The 23,729-nt window shown below is 43.9% G+C and overlaps 1 protein-coding gene and 1 pseudogene across 2 annotated transcripts; one reads left to right on the forward strand and one right to left on the reverse strand.

Annotated features, from left to right (window-relative positions):
- Nucleotides 1-5,935: 5,935 nt before the first annotated feature.
- On the reverse strand, nucleotides 5,936-10,948 carry LOC308475553 (myelin protein zero-like protein 1). The gene is made up of 3 exons (XM_081002591.1): nucleotides 10,790-10,948; nucleotides 7,864-8,057; nucleotides 5,936-6,279 (listed from the first exon to the last, which is right to left on the reverse strand). Exons 1-3 carry the CDS (start codon nucleotides 10,899-10,901, stop codon nucleotides 5,968-5,970), a joined length of 618 nt encoding a protein of 205 aa, XP_080858717.1. The 5' UTR covers nucleotides 10,902-10,948; the 3' UTR covers nucleotides 5,936-5,967.
- A 1,672-nt stretch (nucleotides 10,949-12,620) lies between these two features.
- LOC308474947 (myelin protein zero-like protein 1) lies at nucleotides 12,621-22,762 on the forward strand (annotated as a pseudogene). Its single transcript, XR_013991640.1, has 4 exons — nucleotides 12,621-12,893; nucleotides 17,606-17,766; nucleotides 18,291-18,504; nucleotides 21,443-22,762. The product of XR_013991640.1 is annotated as a myelin protein zero-like protein 1 (transcript).
- The last annotated feature ends 967 nt before the right edge of the window (nucleotides 22,763-23,729 follow it).

The following is a 23,729-nucleotide window of genomic DNA, read 5'->3' on the forward strand; positions in this document are numbered from 1 at the left end:
GGTGTCCTGGAAGGTATAGCATAAATTACTGTAATAAATAAACAGGGTTAAGGAATTATCAAGTATTGGTTAAGCATTTTGGTTTGTAGGAGTGTTGTTCCTGTGTTAGAATGTGACCTACCAATGGTTCTCTTTCCCACAATTCTAAGAAAACAATAAATATACTTGATTCAGTGAAGTTATTGTTGTTGAGTTGTGCAGAGTATTATAATGTCTGTCAGTGCACAACAGCTTAGTCCATATGGCAAAACACACTTCCAGAGGTATATTGCCGAAGAATGGAAGCCTAATCCTCATAACGATGGTTCAGAGGACCGGCCTACTGAAAATGCTCTAATGTTCCTCCAGCCTACAGGTCATCAGTGTTTACCTCAACCTATGAATTTCTATTTAGGTTTCTAATTCAAACACATGCAATGTGGGCTCAAGTTCCTGATTCATTTAATGCCTATTCATGAGCACCAAGTTACTATGGAAACCCCCACATTTTATTTTCAATACTGGAAGGAAACATAATTTCAGTGAAAGGCAACTCTTAGTGACTCCTGGAATACTTGGCATCCCCCACTCCTTTTGACACTGATAACTTGGTTCTCTCCTTCTCATATAAGTACTTACGACATTTTGGGATATTGATAGTCCTAACAAGACCACAATGCAAAACAGTTTGAGGAAAAAAGAGAAAGGCAGGGACACACAAAGCTGAGTTGGGGCTCTGTAAATCTATCTTAGAATGCTGGTTGCCTTTCTTCCTAGATATCTGATGTGGCAGGGTGGACTTTGCCTGTTTGTTAGAGTGTTTAAGTTGTGTTTCTGCCTGTGTTCCCCCTGTATGTTTGGAAAATAAATGCAATCATTACAAATTTCCAATAAGCCTCCAGTGATGTCCTTCCATACGCACTGTGTCCCTCTAAAATACCTCCACACTGTATTACACATTGTGTCCCTATAACTTCTCTCTTGGAAAATGTGGTGTGTAATGAAGTATATTTTGGATCTGCAGCAGTCCAGACTTACATGGAGAGCCTTGTACTTTGAGGTACAATAGCCTAGTGTGACAGACAAACTTTGGGTCTGCCTCTTTGTGACCCAACAACCAGTGGGAGCTGGCAAGTGGATCACTGAATTAGGAGAGACAGAGAGAGAATGGAATTTAAGTTAGAGGCTGACTGTCAACAGATAGGGACGTCTGAGAGAGCACAGGCAGGGGTTGTCTGTGGGCTAGGCTGGGATCTGGATTTTAGAATTAGGGACTTTCTGTCTGTCTGGAGAGAAGGGTTCTCTGGCTATATGAATAGGCTCAAAGAGGGGCTACCTGTTAGAGCAGAGGTCAACAACCTTTTTCAGCAGGGTTTCCACCATCCCTCTGACCATGTTGTGGGCCAGACTATATTTTGGAAAAAAATATGAACGAATTCCTATGGCCCACAAATAACAGAGAGATGCATTTCAAATAAAAGGACACATTCTACTCATGTAAAAACATGCTGATTCCCAGACCGTCTGTGGGCAGGATTGAGAAGGTGATTGGGCCGCATCCGGCCTTAGGTTGCCTACCCCTGTGTTAGAGGGAACAGATTGCTAGGGTTAGGTCTAATCTGTGGCTGGACAAGGGTTTATCTATCTATCTGAGGGAAAGTTAGAGGGTTTGGAAGTATTTTATGGCTAGGGTAAAAGAATATACATCCTAAAAAGAATATCTCTGTCCAGTGACAGTTTGAAAGCAATAAGACAGTTAATAAAGTGTCTCTTTGTAACAAAGTATTTTGCCTTGCAAAAGTAATCACTAAGCAACGACCTCTTCAGTGTAAACAAATTAAATTCCTGTTTTGTTTTAAAAGTGCCTCATCCTTACATAGTTCTTCTGAGTAAGGGTTGAATGGTCAGAGATTACTCTTTACCGATTTGTAACATCTTGCTGCTGGTAAATAACCACACTACCACAAACAGTTAATCCTAAAACCTTTGCTGGGGAAATAAAGGGAGGTAAAGGTAAAGGGACCCCTGACCGTTAGAACCAGTCACGGACCACTCTGGGGTTCCTCATCTTGCTTTACTGGCCAAGGGAGCTGGCGTACAGCTTCAGGGTCATGTGGCCAGCATGACTAAGCCACTTCTGGCGAACCACAGCACGCACGGAAATGCCATTTACCTTCCCGCTGGAGCAGTACCTATTTATCTACTTGCACTTTGACGTGCTTTCGAACTGCTAGGTTGGCTATATAACCAATACAGTAGTACCTCGGGTTAAGAACTTAATTCGTTCCGGAGGTCCATCCTTAACCTGAAACTGTTCTTAACCTGAAGCACCACTTTAGCTAATGGGGCCTCCTGCTGCCGCCGCCACGTGATTTCTGTTCTCATCCTGAAGCAAAGTTCTTAACCCAAGGTACTATTTCTGGGTTAGCGGAGTCTGTAACCTGAAGCGTCCGTATCCCGAGGTACCGCTGTACAGTATAACTAATACTGATATAACCAATAGCACACCAATAGTGGCTATGTTATCCAGCACCCATCCTAAGCGAAGATGTCTGTCACAACTAGCTTCTTCCAGTTGTTTTGCCTGTTTCACAGTATGCTCCAGAAAATGCCATTCAGATGTTGTACTGGGAAAAGAGATTTCTCCTAGTCCTTTGTCCTATTAATAGTTGTACAAAGTACTCCCCTCACAAGTCACAGTGTGTTATGTGAAAGTAACATGCCTGTTGTGATAGACACAACACTCCTAATTATAAAGAGAAGCTTGCACAAAAACAATGCAAGAATTGTGTCCTGAATGCTTATGCTGCTATTACCACATATTACTATAGTTTTAGAAGTTGAGTGTATGAGATGCTATGTTTATCTACAACCCATGTGAAATTTTGGTCTGGCTCTGTGGAGAACTGTAGCCCCTCAATAATAACACTGCCCCACCTCATCTTGCTTGTGTTGACAAGGGAAAAAACTTACATGGAAGAGGATGGTCAAAGGCTTGGTACAGGTCACCAAGGCATTCAATAGGGTCAAGCAGAGAGAAGAATATTATTCTGTCCCTGCCTCATGCATTCTAGTCTTTGCTTTTTCAGCCATTTTCAGTAGGTAGGCAATTGCCATGAAAGGATAGCTTGTCTATTCCCCCAGTATTTTTTTTACTGTCTCTCCCATGCTGTACTCCTGCGTAGAGAGACATGCCAGAGGAAGCATTGCAGAAATGGATATACTGAAGTTTATGGCACCTAAACAATATGGCAACACAGACTATTAGTCAAACTGATTTCTCTAACAGGATGAAGGCGGGGGTCCTTTTTTAGGAACTGCATCAGGGCCCCTGACCACTTTAACCTGGCTTTGGAGGGTTAACTCTAAGTATGACTATTACTGGATATGATTCACTGTGCTTAAGTGAACAGACCCCAAGCTCTCTGACCCTAGAGCACATTTAAAAGTTTAAGGCAGGGGTCAGCAACCTTTTTCAGCCGTGGGCCGGTCCACCAGCCCTCAGACCATGTGGTGGGCCGGACTATTTTTTGGAAAAAAAATAATGAATGAATTCCTATGCCCCACTAATAACCCAGAGATGCATTTTAAATAAAAGGACAAATTCTACTCATATCAAAACACCAGGCAGGCCCCACAAATAACCTAGAGATGCATTTTAAATAAAAGGACACATTCTACTCATGTAAAAACACGCTGATTCCCGGACCATCCATGGACTGGATTGAGAAGGTGATTGGGCCGCATCTGGCCCCCGGGCCTTAGGTTGCCTACCCCTGGTTTAAGGCACTGTGATGGGCACCACAAAACGACCTTTTCACAGAAGAAAACCAGGTGATCCTCAGAACCACATCCAAAAGCAAAACACGGGGTGGGGATTACAGAAGGGGGGAAATCAGGACCCTTCCCTGTAGGAATGGAGTTCACATGGTGAAAGACACACCTCGCCTGACACAGACACGCCACAGCTTGTCCAGTATGCCACATTCTATCTCTGACCCTTTTGCCTCCTTGGCAAGAGCTTTGCTCTATCTCAGAGGTCAGCAACCTAAGGCCCATGGGCCAGAAGTGGCCCATGAGGGTCACTTAACCAGCCCATGAGCCGCCCCCAAACTGAGCTGCCCGCTCAGCAAGTTCCTGCATGTTGCGCTAAACCGGCGTAGTGCAGCATGGGGACTCTCTTCCACGGCTCTGGAAATTGCTTCTGTAAATGCCCAGACACCGAAAATCGCTCCTGTGCAGGCACGATTTCCGGCGTCTGGGCATGCGCAGAAGTAATTTCTGCTGCTGCGGACATGCGCAGACGCAATTTCCAGCGCCACGCCGGTCTGACCCACGAAGGATCTCCATGGGAGTGATCCAGCCCATGCCCGGTAAGCCTTGCCAACCCCTGTTCTATCTATAATCTTTGAATCCTTGACAGAAGCATTGCTAAAAATCCCCTTTGATAGGAACATGACGTGGTGGAGCAGGGGGAATTGTCTGAATAAACAAGGTAACACCTGGGCCATGTAGACAGTTCATGACAGAAAAGTACTGAAGCACGAAGTTCCTTATGTCTCTGAATGTTTTGCATATTGCTAATAATAAAAAGGGACGCAGGTGGCGCTGTGGGTTAAACCACAGAACCTAGGGCTTGTCGATCAGAATGTCGGTGGTTTGAATCCCCACAAAGGGGTGAGCTCCTGTTGCTTGGTCCCAGCTCCTGCCAACCTAGCAGTTCGAAAGCACGTCAAAGTGCAAGTAGATAAATAGGCGCTGCTCTGGCAGGAAGGTAAACGGCGTTTCTGCATGCTGCTCTGGTTCGCCAGAAGCGGCTTGGTCATGCTGGCCACATGACCCGGAAGCTGTCTGCAGACAAACGCCGGCTCCCTCGGCCAGTAAAGCGAGATGAGAGCCACAACTCCAGAGTTGTCCACAACTGGACCTAACAGTCAGGGGTCCCTTTACCTTTAATAAAAGGGCTCTGCAGGGCTTGTAGAAGCAGCTTTTTTCCGCACAGCCCACCTGCATCCTCAGCTCTGGTGTCATCTCGTTCTTTCACTGCCCCCCCCATAAACCCCTTTTTGCCAGTGTAACTTCTGCTGGGTTCTTCAGCCATGTGACCAAACTATACAGAGTTTGCAGCAAGGGTAAGTGTTCTCCTTCCCTGCCATGCTGGCAACACACTCATTTTCTGGGAGTTACCCTGGCTGAGCCCCCACTGAGTTGAAATGAGAGACTTCAGTACATGTAGCCCCGACAGTGCCCAGGATTAGCCAGTTTAGCTGGAGATCTACCTATTCCAAACTCTGCTCATCCCGGTAGATTTTGGACTTGGATCCCTAATTTTTAAAGCAATTAACATTTGGAAGGAGCAGTGGAATTTCAAGGTTAACAATGCTGGTGTCCTCATGGTTCCTCTTGAGTGCCACATTAGGAACTTCAGGCACCAATAATTAGGAAAAGTTATCCAAGACCTTCCCAAGCACAGAACTGGAAGAACAAATGCATTCCATTTTTTAATAGGTTATAGTAAAACCAAAAAAACACAAACTGCTGATTGTGTCATAATAAAACATCCTGAGTACTTCATAAAGCTGAATTCATATCACCTTGACAGCAAAAGCAAGGTGGCATTGTAATTCATTAGACATTTCTGAAATGCCCTTTTTATTCTATTCATCCAACATCCATCTAGTCATCCAAGTCATGTATATAAAAACACACACACACAAACAAAATCTCAGTGGTTGTTTCATAACTAAGAAACAACCTTCCTGCAGAGAAGGAGGTGCTGCAAAATTTCCCTTTGCTGACTAGGATTAAGGTTGCCATGGGGGAATGAGCTTTTAGTACATTTTAGTTAGTTGCTATTTTAACGGGGCAATATTATTTGTCTTGCATATTGCAATTCATCCCAATTCCTTCTCAACCCCATTGCTAAGTGTCCAGATAAATAAGATAGTGGAGAACATTCTAAATTGCCACGAGAGGTGTGTTTTATTTTCAGAACAAGTAGTTTGGCAAAGAGGCTAGAATGCAGCAGAACTGAAGTACAAGTAGCCAGCAGGATGAAATATTTCCGGAGCTTGGAGGAATATTCTCTTTCTCCACAACTTTAACTTCAATTGGCCTTTCTTCAGTGACTACATCTGGAGGGTTCTTAACATCACAGAAATAAGTGCCATTGTCTGCTGGTTGCATGTTTTCTATCTTGATGGACGCATCTTGCTTTAAAAAATCTCCAGCCCATGTGCTGCGGCCAGTAAATTGTGTATTCTTCCCATCATATGCTTTCTCATTTGAGTAATAGAAAAACTATAAGCATAAAATCAAACACAATCACTTTGTTAATGGCTGCTTTGAGTTGAACATAGTTGTTGAAGAAGCGGGATACAAATTTTAAATCAAACCGTGATTAACTTTGCAGGAACACATTAATAAAAAGACCACAAAGAGACACAAATAAGTAATTCTGTTAAATGAAAGGGAGAGAGATCAATAGAAGAAATATGTGAGCAAAGTATCTCAAAGACTGCAATTTGAGGACAGGCAAAAATATGGGGCTTTTCCACACTAGAGCAAAATGTGGATTTGCACTTGCCTGTTTCCACATCAATGTAAGGGCATCCAAACAAGTCTCTCCCTATCCCAGTGTTGTCTTGTACTTTTAATGTGGGATTTGCAATTATTGGAAAGTCTACAACAGCCAGGACTGAAAAACCCCAAACTGAAAGTGAGGAAAGTCTGAGACATCACTGGGATGGGGAGGATGTTAATAGCAGGACAGGGAGGTACAAATCCACATTTTGTTCCTGTGTGGAAAAACGCATTTGGTTCTTATTGAGTGCTGTCAATACACAACAGACAATACAGTTGTGAGTTTGGTGGGAGGTTAGACTTCTTATTCCAGGATCCAACAAGGATTTGATTGCTGAAATAGCCAGACCAGCTTTTTGGTGAGGTAATTGCCCCCTAAGCAATGCTAGAAATGGAGATATGAAAGCTAGGAGTTAAATGGCACCTTAAACCTAGGTTATGGGCACAACAATAGAATCTCTGGACACGATTTTTAAATAACAAGAATACAAAGCTGAAAATGAATGAAATTCAGCTAAAATTTTATGTTCATTTTTCACATGGTCCAGTCCTTCCCCTGCCCACCCCTCTAATATTATTCAGAGGGTGTCTTCTCCAGTCTTCAGAGAGTAGCTGGAAATGGGGAGGCAGAAAAAGGTCCTCCTTTCCTTCCACTCTACAGTTTTAAACTGAAATTTTAGGTGCAGTATTGGGCCCAGAGGTCAGAAATTGCTTGCACTAATGAAATTCCAGGGCGCACAATGTGCCTAGAACAATGGGAGTTTCAAACCCTGCCCCTAATTATGGGTCCTTAAGGTAACAAAGGAAATGGTTTTGAGCAAATTGGTGTCTCCCCACCAGTGCCCCCCTACTGGCTGGTGGTTAGAAGGACAAAAGCCAGAGTTGGTATGTGTGAGAGCTAGATGCTAGAAGCAGGCTGCAGGCAGGAGCCTGTGAGGGGGAGACATGCTTGGTTTCTGCTGGAATCCAAGGTTGTGGGAGAAGCAAGACCTGCTGGCGTGTTAATGCTGTAAGCCCCTGCACCACAGGGTCAGGTTGCATATATGTGTAAATAAACCATATATCATAAAGACCCCCCAGTCTCTGCTGCCCCTCATTCTGAGGAAACCAAACCTATGGTAAGCACCTGGAACCCCTGGAATCTTGTAACACTCAGAGATTAGGGTGGCGTGCAACAATACATTGCTTCAATAAGGCATTCATTCAGCTGACAAAAGAAAAGTAGTGGTTTCCAAACCTGTAATCCACTTTCACCACAAAATCTAATGCAAATCTAGCTTTCCCTCAGGCATTAACTCTTACAGTTATGGGACGGTCATCTGTTCCCCGTTTTCGATAGCTCCAGGTAGCAGAGGCTGCAGTAGTAATCTTCTCTGATGATGTGAACTTGCATGGAAGCTTCGCTACTTTCCCAATCTCCACAATCAGTTCTGCTGGTGTGGACACTATAACAGCTGCAATATCGGCGGTTGCAGAACAAAATACCAACCAGGTCCCTTTAAAGCAATAGAATTACACAGTTTACTTTAGAGCAATGTAAAGCTAGACGAGGGCATGCATAAGTTAGCCTACTTTGAATATTTATTTATTTTTGCTTAAGATATTGATATATCACCCATTATTGGGGGGGGGGGACCTCAAGGTGGTTTATAATAAAATTGATTAAAAACAACATCTAAAAATCAATGCAGCTGCATTTACAGACAGAACAAAATAGTCATGAAAAACATATGGATGGTATCTAACACCGTCATTCCATTAGCACAATGCATTTTGGCTGCACAATGGAGATTCCTCTTCCCATGCAACCTGCTTGGGGGGTTCCCCTAAAATTCTGGAGAAGATTTGAGGTGGGGGACTGAGGAGAAGTTCCACATACTGCACAGCTGCAAGTTCTTGTGCCACAGACTATGACACTTATTTCCATGATCTCAAGAACCCTCCAGACATAGTCACTGCAGAAATGCCAACTGATAGAGAAAATCCCTGGGAAAATCCCTGGAAAGATCACAACCACAACTTCTGGAAAAATTGTCTTAGAATAGGAAAAAAATGGTTTAAGGTTTGAGAAAGGGTTAGCTAGGCCAAAGGGGTGCCATTGCCTTTGGCCCAAGCCACCCAGAAGTGGGTGGAGCTATCCCACAATATTGGAGAGATGCAGGACACACAGCCTGCAGATCAGCTGAGAAGCAGAATTATCACCCTTTCCCTACTCATCAAATGATTGATCTGATGAGTGGGGAACAGGCAATCTGCATCCCTATTAGGTCACTGGGCTGGGAAGAGAGATTTCAACCTCTCCACCCACCCCAGAACCACCTATATTTTAATCCCTCCCCCTATTTTTTGCTGCTGCTTCCTGTTATGTACTGAAGTTCTCACCCTGGGCCAGCAGGGGGATACTGTAGATAGTTATGCAAATAAGGGATCAAAAGTGACGTTCAGTGATTGGATAGCTTTAGAAAATTGTTACAGTTACGTTGTACTGGAGCTCTATATAAGCAGGCTGACTGAACCCTTCAGTTCAGTTCTGTTCTGTTCTGTGAATAATCAAGAGCTGTTTGAAGAATCGCTGTGTTGTCTGATATGTTCAGCCACAACTTAACACTTCCTACATTGGTGGGGTCTTGGGGGGCCAAGCCCAGAGTCTAGAATCACTTACAGGCAGGAACCATTATGATCTGCCCATGAGTATCTGGTAACAGAAGGTGTTTGGTCATAACTGAGCCAAAGCAAGAAATGGTTTGAACCATCCTTTAAACTCTCTGTTTTGTTTTGTTACTGAGCCGCAACCCACTTTAAAGCTTTGTACTTTCTTCATGGCAATTCTAACAGCTAAGGAAAGCAAATCCTGTTATGAAGTGGAATTAGCCTGTATAATCAGTTCCCAAATGAACCTGTTCCTGCTGCAGCTAATGTGCATAGAAAAACACACACAAGACATTTCACAGCTACCCAGAAGGCTCTTCACCCACAGACAGCCTTCTTTTGTGATTCTGAATCTCACATAACAAAATACAGTGGTGCCTCGCAAGACGAAAAGAATCCGTTCCGCGAGTCTCTTCCTCTTGCGGGTTTTTTCGTCTTGCGAAGCAAGCCCATTAGAGGTTTAGGCTTAGCGCTACAGTATTAGCGGCTTAGCCGGCTTAAAGATCAGCTGATAAGCGGCTTAACGATCAGCTGATAAGCGGTTTAAAGATCAGCTGATAAGCAGCTTAACGATCAGCTGATAAGCGGCTTAGCATCAGCTGTTAAGCGGCTTAAAGATCAGCTGATAAGCGGCTTAGCCATCAGCTGATAAGCGGTTTAACGGCTTGGGAAAAGGGGGGGGGGAGGAAAAAAACCCAGCAGGAACTCGCAAGACATTTTCGTCTTGCGAAGCAAGCACATAGGAAATTCGTTTTGCGAAGCACCTCCAAAACGGAAAACCCTTTCGTCTAGCGGGTTTTCCGTCTTGCGAGGCATTCGTCTTGCGGGGCACCACTGTATTTACTTCTAATAAAAGGGATATTTGTCAATCGGACACATGAATTTATATGAGTTTCTAGAGATAATTGGATGCACTTTCATTCTGTACTGGTGCTCAGTACTGAGAGCTTCTTTGATGGATCAAACTTTGGGACTTTAAAAGCATGCAGCAAGTTTATTTTAAAGTAATTGATATTAGCTCATTCCATCAGAAGCAGAGCACATCCAATTTCACATTGTACTGTTAGGATTTTCGTTCACAAATGTTTCATTGCTCATATTCTTTTGTTTACTATTCTTAAGATACAAGTATAGCTGTGGAATTGGCTGCTCAATTTATACTTAAGTTCCCAAGATTTTTCTTTTTGGTGATTATATACTGCATATAAAAAATACGTAGACTAGAGAATGGTCAAAGAAACTTGGAATCCAAAGCACACTTTCTCAGAAGTAAGGCCCAATTAATACAATGGACTCCGTAAACCTATTCAGGATTGCAAGCTTCATTTACAAGTCCTCGGCGTGAGCCGGACACACTGCACCGAGAGGAAACGCCGAGGGTCTGCAGTAACTAAGACTGCCTTAACAGGACCAACCTCTGCTCCGCCCTCGAAGCGACCCCTCTTTTCCCGCCCAAAGCGACTTTTGCTCCCCGCCAGGGACGCCAGGAAAGGGGGTGGGGGCAGGCCACGTGTTCTCCCCGCCCTCTCGCCATTCCCGCGCGCCCCCTTCGGAGACGGAGAAGAGCGGCAGCCCTCACCGTGGCCCAGAGCCAAAGCCAGCGCCAGGCAGAGCGCGGGCGCGCCGGCGGGGAAAGAGCTCTTTCGCTTCCCCGGGCCGCCGGTTGCTGCGGCCGTGGAGGCGGCAGCCATCCTTCTGCCTCCGGACACCCTCTGCGCCCCATTGTTGCGCCGCCGCCCACCTCACAGCCATTGCTGGGGGACGGGAGGGGGGGCAAAGCGACGCCGCCGAGTTCGGCTGGCGCGAAAGTCAAAGTGCCCAAAACACGAGGCCCTTCGCCAACCAAGGGGGCAGCTGCCCTCGAATCGTGCGCGCAGTTGTGGGCGCTGAAACTCCGAAGGGAGACAGCAGGGAAAGGGCTCAGGAAGCTGACCTTGTGGCGGGAATAAAACTCCCCTACGAGGAATGCTTAGAACAGTGTTTCCCAAACTTGGGTCTCCAGCTCTTTTTGGACTACATTTCCCATCATCCCTGACCACTGGTCCTGCTAGGTAGCTATGGGAGTTGTAGTCCAAAACCAGCTGGCGACTCAAGTTTCGGAAACACTGGGTTAGAACAACATTGGGGGAAACCCAACAAACTTTGTGTGCTCACCTTCACACAAAAACACATGAAGTGGTTAAACTGAGCAATGGAGACTTGCCTCCTCTACATGTCCCCATTGAACTTACTGGTTGAACACCAGCCAGTACTATCTATTCTGTTATCGCATTTGTCCTCTAAGTTTATTTACCCAGGAATGTTCTACAAGAGGACATCATAGTACTGTAACTTGTTTATTTGACAAGAGATCCAAACTAAAAAGGCTAATGGGAAGTGGGGCTGTACTGTGTTAGGGTATCCACACATTTTGCCATCATGGCAGCTTTCTAAAATGGGAAGAAAATGTGGCTGTGCTTTATTTATCATCTGTCACTAATATACGTATTACAGCTGTACAGACTCCAAGAATTAGGATCACAGAGCTTAAAAAGGCCAAGTTGGTTCCAATAGGAAAAAGGTTATTTGAAAACATTCACTTAAAGATGGCTTGTTTGGTTCCAAACATGTTCAAGACAGTTTTCCAGAACTGTCCTGCAGATTGCAACACAGACAGCGCTTCTCCAAAAACACAGATTTCCAAGAATACTATTATCAACAGTAGAACATCGTTTATGCCCTTGCCTTATGAAAATTAAAGAGGATCTTACACATTACCTCCTCTATTGCCCCATCTACTCGGGCTTTAGAGACGCATTGCTGCAAATTATACCCAACTCTATAACCAATCCTGAAGATAGAGTAAAATTTTTGTTAGTCGATGCAAACCCACGTATTACCCATGTGGTAGCGGTTTTTGTGATGAAGGCCATGAAAGCCAGGGAAAGATTTATGGATGACAATGTAAAGACCCCTTCATCGTCTGTTTAACTCGTTGCTTGTTTTCCCTCTCTTTCTATTTTGTGGGATGAAGGTTTTGTTGGCGTAGTATGTAATGAATTTTAATATTTTTTAACTATTGTTGTGTTGATGTTTGTGTACAGGCATGGTCCTCACAATAAACGGATTTGATTGATTGATATTATCAACAGGATAAACAAATTCCTTTCAGTAGCATCTTAGAGAACAAGTTTGTTATTGGTATGAGCTTTCGTGTGCATGCACACTTCTTCAGATCAACAGAGTCAGCCAGTAAAGCCAGAAAATGCATCAACTTCTGAAACAGGAGAGATTTATTATTGTGGTCATTGGAAAAAGTTGTCAATCAGCTGGTGACACAGATCCCAAGTGACTAATTGATATTTCATGTAATGTATGGAGTCGCTCTGCAAATGTGCCCATCCCTCACAGAACGCCCCCAAAGGGGGCGGGCAATTTCTCTTTAAATGGCCCTCCATTGGGAGGCTGGCAACCTGAGCTCCCAATCGCCCTGCGACGTGAGAAGTGAAGGGCAGAGCCGGGCAAAAGAGCTCGACACTCGCACGTTGGTTCGACCTGGTTTCTGCAGTCCCCTTCCCGGCAGGAAAATGGCAGCGGCGACCGTGGCGGCGGCGGCGTTAACGGCGCCAGGAGGAGGCGCGGCTGCAGTCCGAGACTCGCCGCCTGGCTCAGCTCGTTGCTGCTGGCGGCGGCTCTCGGCATGTGTGAGTGGGTTTCCCGTGTCGGGGTCGGCGCGCCTGAAAGGGAAGGAGGGGAGCCAAGGAGGGAGAAAGCAGGGCGGGAGAAAAGCCTTTCCTCTTCGCGGAGCCCCGCCGTCTCCGCCAGAACTCGGGCGGCGGGGGAAGCGGAGCGCGCGCGGGAGGCGAGTCGTCTGGGGCGTGTGAACGCGACGCTGCGGCGGGGCGCTGTTTCCTCGGTGCTGTTGGGTGTTGGCGGGGGATTCCAGGTCTCCCGGAGCCCCCCTCGCAGCCCCTCCCTGGTCTCTCTCCGGTAAAAGGAAGAATGGGTGGGGGTGAGCTAACGTACGTGTCATGATGGTGGCGGGTGTACGTGTGAATCGCTTTGCAGAAGAGCCCAGGGCGGAACAGAGACCAAGGAAGAGCAGGTGACCCCTCTCTCTCCCTCTGCCACTTCGCCTTTTGGGTCTTTAGGTTGAGCTCTGCACAGATAATAATAAGGGTAAGACAGCCAGGCAAGAGGGGAAACTGACTTTTCCTACCCTGCTGCATGACAGTTAACCAACACATCAACAAAGCCGAAATAAAGACAGGGAGATCTTCCATGATGTGTACTTAATTATCTGCTAACACACAGAGAGAAGAACAGAATAAATGCTGAACTGTGGTCTGTATCCCTGCACTTGATGGACTGTTGGGAGTGGGGTAGCTGGTGAAGGAAAATTAATACCCAATATCCCCACATCACGGGATTGCGGGTGGCGCTGTGGGTAAAACCTCAGCGCCTAGGACTTGCCGATCGCATGGTTGGCGGTTCGATTCCCCACGGCGGGGTGAGCTCCCGTCGTTCGGTCCCAGCTCCTGCCCACCTAGCAGTTCGAAAGCACCCTTAAGTACAAGTAGATAAATAGGTACCGCTTTCTAGCGGGAAAGTAAACGGCGTTTCCGTATGCTGCGCTGGTGCTGACTCGCCAGCTGCAGCTTCGTCACGCTGGCCACGTGACCCGGAAGTGTCCTTGGACAGCGCTGGCCCCCGGCCTCTTAAGTGAGATGGGCGCACAACCCCAGAGTCGGACACCACTGGCCCATACGGGCAGGGGTACCTTTACCTTTACCTTTATCCCCACATACCCTCCCTTCATGTGCTTGGCCATTGTGAATGAAGTCCAATGCCATACTTATTTCCCTGTTCCGCAAGTGTATTTGCTCCCGAAGGCTTTTGGAAAGTTGGTAGCATGAAGAAAATGTCTACTTGCTTAATGTCCCATCTGCCTTTTCATTTTATAAGCCCATGAGATTTCTGTCAGAAAGTTTGAAGGAGACGTGTGATTTGTTCAACTCAGCTTTCACTGCCGCCTTAAAGGTGCAACCCAAACTCCACTTACATGGAAGTGCCCACTGAATTCAATAGGTCTTGGTTGTAAGTAGAGAAGATTAGGATTACAGTGTAAAGTGGTGATTTGCTCAGTTAAAAACCCCTCTTCTGCAAGCTTGTTTGCTCACAAAGGCCTTTGGAAAGTTTGGAGGAGGTTGCGGTCTGTGCATCTCCTCCAGTCCCACCCAGACACTTTCTGCAAGTTTGTTTGCCTACTGCGGGGAGGAAGTTGTGGTCATAGGTCTCTATCTTTGCTTTCTGCTTATCGGGTTTTACAAAATGTTTTTGTTACGTTTTGCTGACGGTTGTAATACTGCACATGCTCAGGGCATTTTTTTGTACTCCACAAAACCTTATGCCATAAATAAATTTGTTAGAAGATAGCGAAGAAATGAGACGAGAGCTGATGATGCAGGCGGGCTGTGCGGAAAGAGCTGCCTTTACAAGCCCCGCAAAGCCCTTTTATCAGCAATATGCAAAACATTCAGAGACATAAGAAACTTCGTGCTTCAGTACTTTCCCATCATGAACTGTCTACGTGACCCAGGTGTTTCCTTGTTTATTCAGACAAAGCCCCCCCATTCCACCACATCATGTGAAATGAAGGACATGAGGCAGGAGTTGGTAATGCAGGTGAGCTGTGCACAAGCAGTTAGCCAGCTAGCTCTGCGGAGGCTCTTTTTATTAGCACAATATGCAAAACCAGTACCACTGTATCTTGCTGCAAGATTGTGTCAAGGCCTTTGCACAGCACAGCCTCTGACACCAACTGCTTCTTAGCCACGTCAGATACAGTGGTACCTCTAGTTACGGACATGATCCATTCCGGGGTGCCATTCGCACCCGGAAAAGTCTATAACTAGAGTGCTGCTTCTGCACACACGCACGGCACAATAGAACACTTCTGTGCACATGCGCGCGGCGAAACCCGGAAGTATACACATCTGGGCTTGCTGCGTTCACAAGCCAAAAAGACAGAACATGAACCTAATGCAACATAGGGTATAACTGTACTTTCATCACCTGTAGGATTTGGGGGGTGGGGACTGGTCTCTGTTTGGAAATACAGTGGTACCTTGGTTGTCGAACATTACAGAAGCCGAATGTTTTGGTTTCTGAACGTCGAAAACACAGAAGTGAATGTTTCCGTTTTCGAACGTGCCTCGGAAGTGAAACGGCTTCCGAGGCGTGTTTCTCCGTTTTCTGAATGGAATTTGCCGACCACTCATTGCACCTTGGTTGTTGAACGTTTTGGAAGTTTAAAGGTCTTCTGGAATGGATTATGTTCAACAACCGAGATACCACAGTACACCAAATCAAGAAATAAACTGAGATGTGGAAGAGTAGAAGATTGTTTCACTTTGAACAAACCTTCAGTTTTTAGAAGTCTGGAAATGTTTCATCGCTGAGCTGCAGGGGGCAGAGGAATAATAATTCTCCATAAGGTCTGGAAATATGCATACTAGAAATTGTGACAGCAAGGGCCCCTTCTGAACCAAGGTAAGACACTTAGGGGCTATGTATTAATAAGACTACAGTGTTTAAGTATCCACTGTTTCTTTGCAAAGGAGGAGGATAGGGAGAGAACCAGGACAGGTGGAAGCCACACAAACGTTTCTTCCATCAGTCTCCTCCTCTGGCAGCAGAGATTCCTTTGGTACCACACTGAGACATTTCCAGTTGGGACTAAATAAATAAATAAATAATAAAAAGCAAAGCTTAAGTGTCAACAGTATGTTTGCATGGGAGTAGGATAGGGAGAAAACTAAGACAACTTGGCCATGACCTGTGGCCTCTTAGCACTACCAGACCAAGTGGGCAGCAGATGCCATTGGCTCTTCTAAATAGATTTACTTACTTACTTACTTACTTACTTACTTACTTACTTGTTCTCATGTTGCCACCCTCCACATGTTCTTTGGGTGGGGGAAAATAGAGAAAGGCTTCAGATGCTGAATGGGAGGTGTGGGTTGGCTTGTGTGGGAAGAGGTGGTCCTTAAGGTATTGGAGTCCTGAGTCACACAAGGCTTTATAGCTGAAAACCTGTAATATAATGGCAGGTTTCTATAAATGCAGGCTTCTATAAATCTTGATTTTTGCATCATAGAAACGTGAGTGGGTTTTCTTAAGCACATTTAAACATTTAACTCTGAGTGTCTTAGCACAGCAGCAGTGAGGTGGGAGACATTGCTTGCACAATGCTGTAATGGTGAGTGTCCTGCCTAAGTGGTATTCTGCTCTATTCTACCGCATGCTGGACGTGAAGGCAATGCAGTGAATGTGGAAGTGCCAAGGCATTTCCCCATTGCGAGAATGTTCTATTTCCTGTTTTGGTATTGCGATGTTTCCTCAATCCCTGCTGGTTTGTTTGCTTGCTAAAGACACCTGGTGTGGGTTGAGCTTGGGAAAGGTCCCAATTTTCATTCTTGTTCCCAACAAACAGCTGAATGGCTTTTCACAAGTTGTAAGTCTTGAGGTGTTTTTCTTTAATTCACGGGGAGCCCTGACAAACTGTTCCAAGGATTCCCTTTCTCTTTCCATTCAGTAAACACATTTACCTATTTAATTTTTCTAATGCATTTTTGTGTTAAAAGAGAGTTGGACTGTCAGGAATCTGGAATCCTTAGCATAGCCTATGAAGGACAGCATTGATAGTGCAGCATATGAAATAACCTTCTTTGCTTATTGTTATTACATGCTGCATCATCTGTATTCTGGTAGTGAACCTGCCAAGATTTCGGTAGAGGTGGTATGGAGTTGACCAGGTTTGTGTGAACTGGCTTTAGGGCTTGGATGGTGTTTTGCCAAAGGCAAAAGGCTTCCTTTTAAAGGATCCTTGAAGCAAAGACAGAGCACTAGTGGAGAAAGGCTGGATTTTATTGAGCAAAATAGGACTTTACAAAGGTACAAAACCTTACCCAAGTTCAAATAATAATTCCTCCTTTGCCAATGGATGGATAGGCAAACAATACACAAGAACTTTCTACGCATTCTTCAGTCATTGGAGGACGTTTTAACTTACCAGGTTTTACTAGAACGGTTACTTAGATGAGCTGTTGTTAGTTGCCCTTGACCAACACTCAACAATTGGGTAAATATTCAGTGATCAAGTTAAGAGGGTATGCATTGCATTCAGGATGAAGTTTATACGGTGACCGATCTCACACAAAAGCAGAAATAACGCGGGATGTTTCCAGAGCAAATGGACTACGTGCGACTCAACAGATATTTGATGGGGCTTTTATTCTGGGCTATAAGATTTCTAACGTAGCTCTTCATGAAGCTCTCTTGTGTAATGCTATCATTTCATTCTGCATTGCTTACAATGGGTCCTGCATCCTGATTTTTGTGGTGTTTTTGACAGCACAGGTTTCAGCTGTGGAAGTATACACACCAGCAGAACTCTCTGTGGAGAATGGGACAGAAACGAAGCTTCCGTGCAGCTTTTCATCCTCAGAGGTGATCACAAGTGCCGCTACTGTTACCTGGAGCTTTCAACCAGAGGGATCAACTACTACTGTGATGGTAAGAGATGATGATTCAAGTAAGATGAGAATTGAACAAGAGCCCGCGACAATGCTATTTCATACCTGTCTGTTCCTGCTCACTTTTATCGCTGGTAAGAGTACATATTTAGGCCACCTTGGAATGCCAGTTGATCCTATTATGTTTGGTATCATGGATAGTCGTCCTTCTGTGCTTGCTCCACAATACTTCAGTGGCAAAAGTATTATTAAGGTGAGGGATTGTTTTGAACTAGTGACACATTTGTTAGCCACCTATGTATTCTGATTTTGTTTAGTGAGTTGATTTATTACCCACACTTCACCATGGGTTCCTGTTTTGTTAGCAGGATATCTCAAGTTTAAAGGTGTATGAGGTGATGGCAATAATAGGTCCAATAGTGATCCTGTAACAGCAGCTGGGAATTGGGGCAAGTGAGTCAGAATACGGTCTCACCCTGAGCAATTGTAGCTACTCCCAGACCTCCCTTTGTGGGGAAAACTAGGATTTTAACACTGTATCCTGTTTTGTGTTCCTGATTACAGTTCTTCTATTATTCCCATGGCAAATCATATCCTGGGAAGGATATACAATTTAAGGACAGAAGCAGCTGGGCGGGTGACCTTAACAAGAAAGATGCATCTATCAGTATATCCAACATGCAATTCCGGGACAATGGCACTTTCATCTGCGATGTCAAGAACCCTCCAGATATTGTTGTCACACCTAGTGAAATCTCAGTCAGAGTTGTGGAAAAAGGTACCACCATCTCTGGATACAAGAGTGCTAGTAATGATGGTTGATAGAATGCATTTGTGAAATATTTGATTAAATTACTCTACAAAAATCCATCACATACAGGAGTATTATTTTGGCTGTTCTTGCATAACTTGTATTTTATTCAGAGTGTTTCTGTGAAGAAATTGAACTGTTTTAAAAGAACTAAAAATCCTGTATGTAGTTAGGTTTTGGAATTATGTCGTTAATTTGCTTCTTAGAGCCAGCATCAGCTGTCTGGTAAACAGTTTGAAAGGTGCTACAAATTAATAAGAAAAGTTTGGTTTATATTGTAGTCTATTGATAGGATTAAGTCAGCTACTGTATGCTTATTTTACGGTTGAAGTTGTTTGTAGCTAGAGGTAGAAGAGATAATGTAGCCCAAGGGTATAACTAAAGAGTGATTTGAAATTGACTTGATCTGGGTGGATTTCAGAATGACAAAAAGTTCAATAGGCCACTAAAAGAACTTTTAAACAAATGGCATTCACAGTTAGAGAATAAAGTGTTCTTAGCAGTTCAAAGAGATAGCAGTGGCTTGTTTCCACATTTAGGCATGAGTATGTGTGTGTGTGTATGTATGTATATGTATATTTCTTAGATGTGCCAAGTTTGCTTTTGTTCTTCTGTGAATGCTGAGTCTTAGTATAGTTGTATGCTCCAATATTTTGAAGTGCAGGCTTGCCAAGAGGCAACAGTTACTAGTTTATCATTATTGTGATTAAGAGCTCAGGGCGGAACAGAGACCAAGGAAGAGCAGGTGACCTCAGGAGAGCCAGTGTGGTGTAGTGGTTAAGAGTGGTAGTCTCGTAACCTGGGGAACCGGGTTCGTGTCTCCGCTCCTCCACATGCAGCTGCTGGGTGACCTTGGGCCAGTCACACTTCTCTGAAGTCTCTCAGCCCCACTCACCTCACAGAGTGTTTTGTGGGGGAGGAAGGGAAAGGAGAATGTTAGCCACTTTGAGACTCCTTAAAGGGAGTGAAAGGCGGGATATCAAATCCAAACTCTTCTTCTTCTTCTTCTTCTTCTTCTTCTTCTTCTTCTTCTTCTTCCCTCTCTCTCTCCTTCTGCTACTCCGCTCTTTGGGTCTTTAGGTTGAGCTCTGCACAGATAATAATAAGGGTAAGTGCTAAGCCAGGAAAGAGGGGAGATTGCTGCGTCCTTGAATCACTCTCTTTCCTCTCTGCTGCTGCCGGATAAAGCACCCAAGACCTTGTATGTCTGAAATTGGTGTTGCCATAGTTTGGCCTTGGGTTTCCTGCCTTCATTTGTAGTGCTGTTTGCTTAAGCAGACTGATTGATAGTTTACATTCTGGTTGGGTAGTTGTTAGTAATTATAGTTTGAGGCTGAGAAAGTAGCATTTTTTTTAAGGGTAATGTTTGTTTCTAAAGTATGTTAATCTAGGAAAAGCTTTTCCCCAGACCTGTTGAGGTTTTTAGCTCCACTGAAATAACTGTTTGCTCCCTGTTTACCCCACCTTAATTGTTAGGGGAAGCCACTGCTGATTGGTGACAATTTACCCATAAGCAAGAAAGTCAGTGAACTTTGTTTATGTGGAGCTGTTGGAAATCACTCTCATGACCTAAAGTGCTCTGTGTTTCCATTTGCCATATCAGGCTAGTCTATTTCGGTATCTTCCAAAATTTTGCAATGCTAGCTCAGCAGAGCAATAGGTAGTATTTACCACCATCCACTACCATCCATCTTCTAACTTGTTATCATGCCATCTTGTTGATGACATTGTTAGGAGCACATAGGCCTGGGATAGGGAATTTGTGACTCTCTAGATGTTGGTCTCCCATCAGCTTTAATAAACATAGCCAATGGTTAGAGATGATGTAAGTTGTAGTCCAACAGCTGAAGGGTCCGACACATGATTCTTTGTATACTGCTGACCGTATTGTATTGTTGAGCTCATATTAGCATTGGTACATCCAGAAGGGAAGGATCTTTGCCTAAACTAATGAGATTGGTTTTTATTGAGAGTCTTCCTTTGGTAATGAATTTTCACAATTGGTTATTTTTAATTATTAGTATATTTGAAATAAGATTTTTGATCAAAAAGTTTTATAATCTATTTGGAAGACTCAACACCATACATCAGTTGTGACTATGGAATGCTTGTAAGGTTTTTCCTGTTGCATTTCATTAGCATCCCATTAAGTAGAATTAATTTCTCTGTTACATAAAATTATTCTGTATTTGATTATGCATTTTAATAAGGAATAGTTTTTCTTTGACTCAGAAGGGTGTAAACATGTTAGGTTAGGGTAATCTGCTCTTGACTCACTTCCATCCATACTAGGTCCGCCTCTGGCAGAAAAATGCAGATCTTGACAAGAATCACTAACTAATTACAAAATACAATTCGTTGCAGTGAAACTGTTTTTTTCTTAGTTAAGCAGAATTTATATAAAATCTGGGTTCCTTTGGAGGACAGTGTTGGGGTATAAAGCTAATAAATAAAATAATTTTTCTACTGTTATTTTCCTCAAAAAAAAAACTTCAGACCGCTTTAAGGTTTTCTTTTGCAATCAAGCCGTATATAAATTTAATGAAATAAACAAATAAAATAAACATTTGAAGATAGAGTTTGCAGATAGAAGACATGCTGTAGCCCAAAGGTATAGCTAAAAGAGTGATTTGAAAGAGATATTAGATCATGGTGGGTCTCAGAATGACAAAAGTTCCTATGTAAGCCGTTAGCAGGTTGCTTTAGTTTAGGGATAGTGGGATGCCTTCAGCCTCTTTTATTTTGCAGTACTCTAGTTGCTCCTTTGGGGATTGCTTTGCATGCACGTAATCCATACGTAAGTTAAAATCTTTCTTCAAAGAGCAACCTTTGTTAGCCTTTTAGTAAACGTTTCATGTTGGTTCATAAAATGTTGTGGTCTCTCCTTGTCTGTCTTCTGCATTAGTAGTTCCGAGGCTGCAGCATGCTGAGGGGCAGGTTGAGCAACTGGCACGGCGATTGCAGGCACTGGAGCTCTCAGCAGGTGCAGCACAGCGCATGATGGAGGAACGAGTGACCAACCTCACCCACAGAATCGAAGCACTGGAGCAGGTCATGCAACATCGCCCCATGCAGCCGTGACACTGATTCTTTTGTTTTGAGCCTTCCTTGGTTTTTGTAATGCTCCTCTACCTTCCTGCCTTGCAAGTTCACCTGCTGTTTTTTATACTTTTGTGGTTTATTTTTTTTATACTCCTGCTTGTGGTGGTCGGGTAGGATTGCTATGAGGAATTATGAAAAATGAATCAAGCCATTGTGTCGGTGGTGAAAGCATCGTTTTGACTGGGTTTGGGTCATTTGACATGATTTCTGATCAATCCAAGCCTCTGCATCTCTGCCCCATTTCTGTTGCCTGAAAGTCACGTAAACAGACCGGTTGCTTCACCAGGCATCCTGAGCCATAAAGATAAGGAGGTAGCTTTGTTGTAGCTTTTGTTTGTTTTTGTTAATCTTAGGGCCAGGAAACAGAGTTTCACATGGAGGTGATAAAAATGCCTATCTTTCCTGTTTACCTCCTGATTATCAGGTTTGCTAAATACATTCCTCCTTGATTCCTGTTTTATTTAGCCTAAACATGTATGCATGCTCAAATTAGTTATTTGTAGTTAAGAGGCTTCCTCTGATCTAACTTTGTTCCAACGTGAAATTTTTTTTGAAATGCTCAGAGGAAATCTGATTGGTTCTTACAAATGCTGTGTAAAAGTTCTTTCGTTAATAAAACGGTCTAGACAAGGGAGTGGCTATTGCACTTCCTCCCAGAGTCTTGCTGGTCAAGCCTTGCGTCTATTGAATTAATCAGGGTCCAATCCTTCCTTTGCCTTCAGAACGCAACATGGCTTAGTGGTTTGCACGAATGGTGGCAGCAGGCCTGATGCCCGCCCCCCCACATCCTTAATACATTCCACCATGCTTGCTGTTGTTTTTCACCTGATGCCTTTTGAATTAATTTCCTTCTTTTTTAAGATTGTACTTTAATGCTGTGTAAAGCCATACTGTGGTGCAAAGCTTGAATCCATGGGTTTCTCTGTCATGCTTTTATCTTTGCTGTGTATCCACTGTAAGCATTTTGTTTAGAGGGAGTATTATTTGAATGTCAATTAGTATAGTATCATGTCACTATGTTAGTATTACTTTAAGAAAGTGCCTTTTTGTCAATGTTCCAACGAAAAAACCAACTGTTGGCTTTTTGAGCATCTGCAAAAATAAACACAAGAATTTCTTTATAGCCAGTTTGTCTCATCACTTCCTGGGTGTGAGAGGCCGTGGATGTGGCAGCAGAAAGTAGTGTCTTGCCAACTGCAAATTTAGGGGTGGGGATTCCATTCAGACGTTATGCTGGGAAAAGAGGCCTCTCCTAGTTCTCCGTCCTATTAATAGTTGTACAGAAAACTCCCTTCACAAGTCACAGTGCGTTATGAGAGATTAGCATGCACTGCAATGTGAAAGACACAATACTTCAAACAAAAGAGAAGATTGGACAGAAACAATGCAGAAATTATGTCTGGCGTGCTTATGTTGCTGATACCACATAATTAGGGCATTTTTTCCACTGGAACTCACTGGAACTCAGTTCCGGCACCTCTCAGGTGGGTGCTATTGCCATTATAAGAGAAAAAGGGAGCCATTCATGGTGAGTTTCGGCATCCCTTTTTCTAGAAAAAGAGCACTGCACATAACTATAGATTTCAGAAAACAGTGTATGAGATGTTATGTTTATCTAGGAAAAGGTAAAAGGTAAATGACCCCTGGACAGCATTGCAATTGGTTGGGCATTTTTGAAATGCTCTCTTTATTCTATCCATCCATCTAGTTGTCAAAGTCATGTATAAACACACACACACACACACACACAATCACAATCACAATCTCAGTGGTTGCTTCATAACTAAGAAACAACCATCCTGCAGAGAAGGAGGTGCTGCAAAATTTTCATTTGCTTACTAGGATTAAAGTTGCCATGGGGGAATGAGCTTTTAGTACATTTTAGTTCAAGCATAGGCAAACTCCGGCCCTCCAGATGTTTGGGACTACAATTCCCATAATCCCTAGCTAACAGGACCAGTGGTCAGGGATGATGGGAAATGTAGTCCCAAACATTTGGAGGGCCAGAGTTTCCCTATGTCTGTTTTAGTTAGTTGCTATTTCAGCGAGGCAATATTATTTGTCTTCCATATTGCAACTCATCCCAATTC

Source organism: Podarcis pityusensis, assembly GCF_964106645.2.
Source record: "Podarcis pityusensis genome assembly, chromosome: 4".
Taxonomy (NCBI): domain Eukaryota; kingdom Metazoa; phylum Chordata; class Lepidosauria; order Squamata; family Lacertidae; genus Podarcis; species Podarcis pityusensis.

Excerpts from the sequence above, each read along its gene's own strand:
- LOC308475553 (XM_081002591.1), bottom strand. The coding sequence starts at position 10,901 with ATGGCTGCCGCCTCCACGGCCGCAGCAACCGGCGGCCCGGGGAAGCGA. Across the intron at positions 8,058-10,789 it reads GGCTTTGGCTCTGGGCCACG|GGACCTGGTTGGTATTTTGT; the intron begins GTGAGGGCTGCC and ends ATTGCTTTAAAG. Across the intron at positions 6,280-7,863 it reads CAGATGACCGTCCCATAACT|TTTTTCTATTACTCAAATGA; the intron begins GTAAGAGTTAAT and ends TTATGCTTATAG.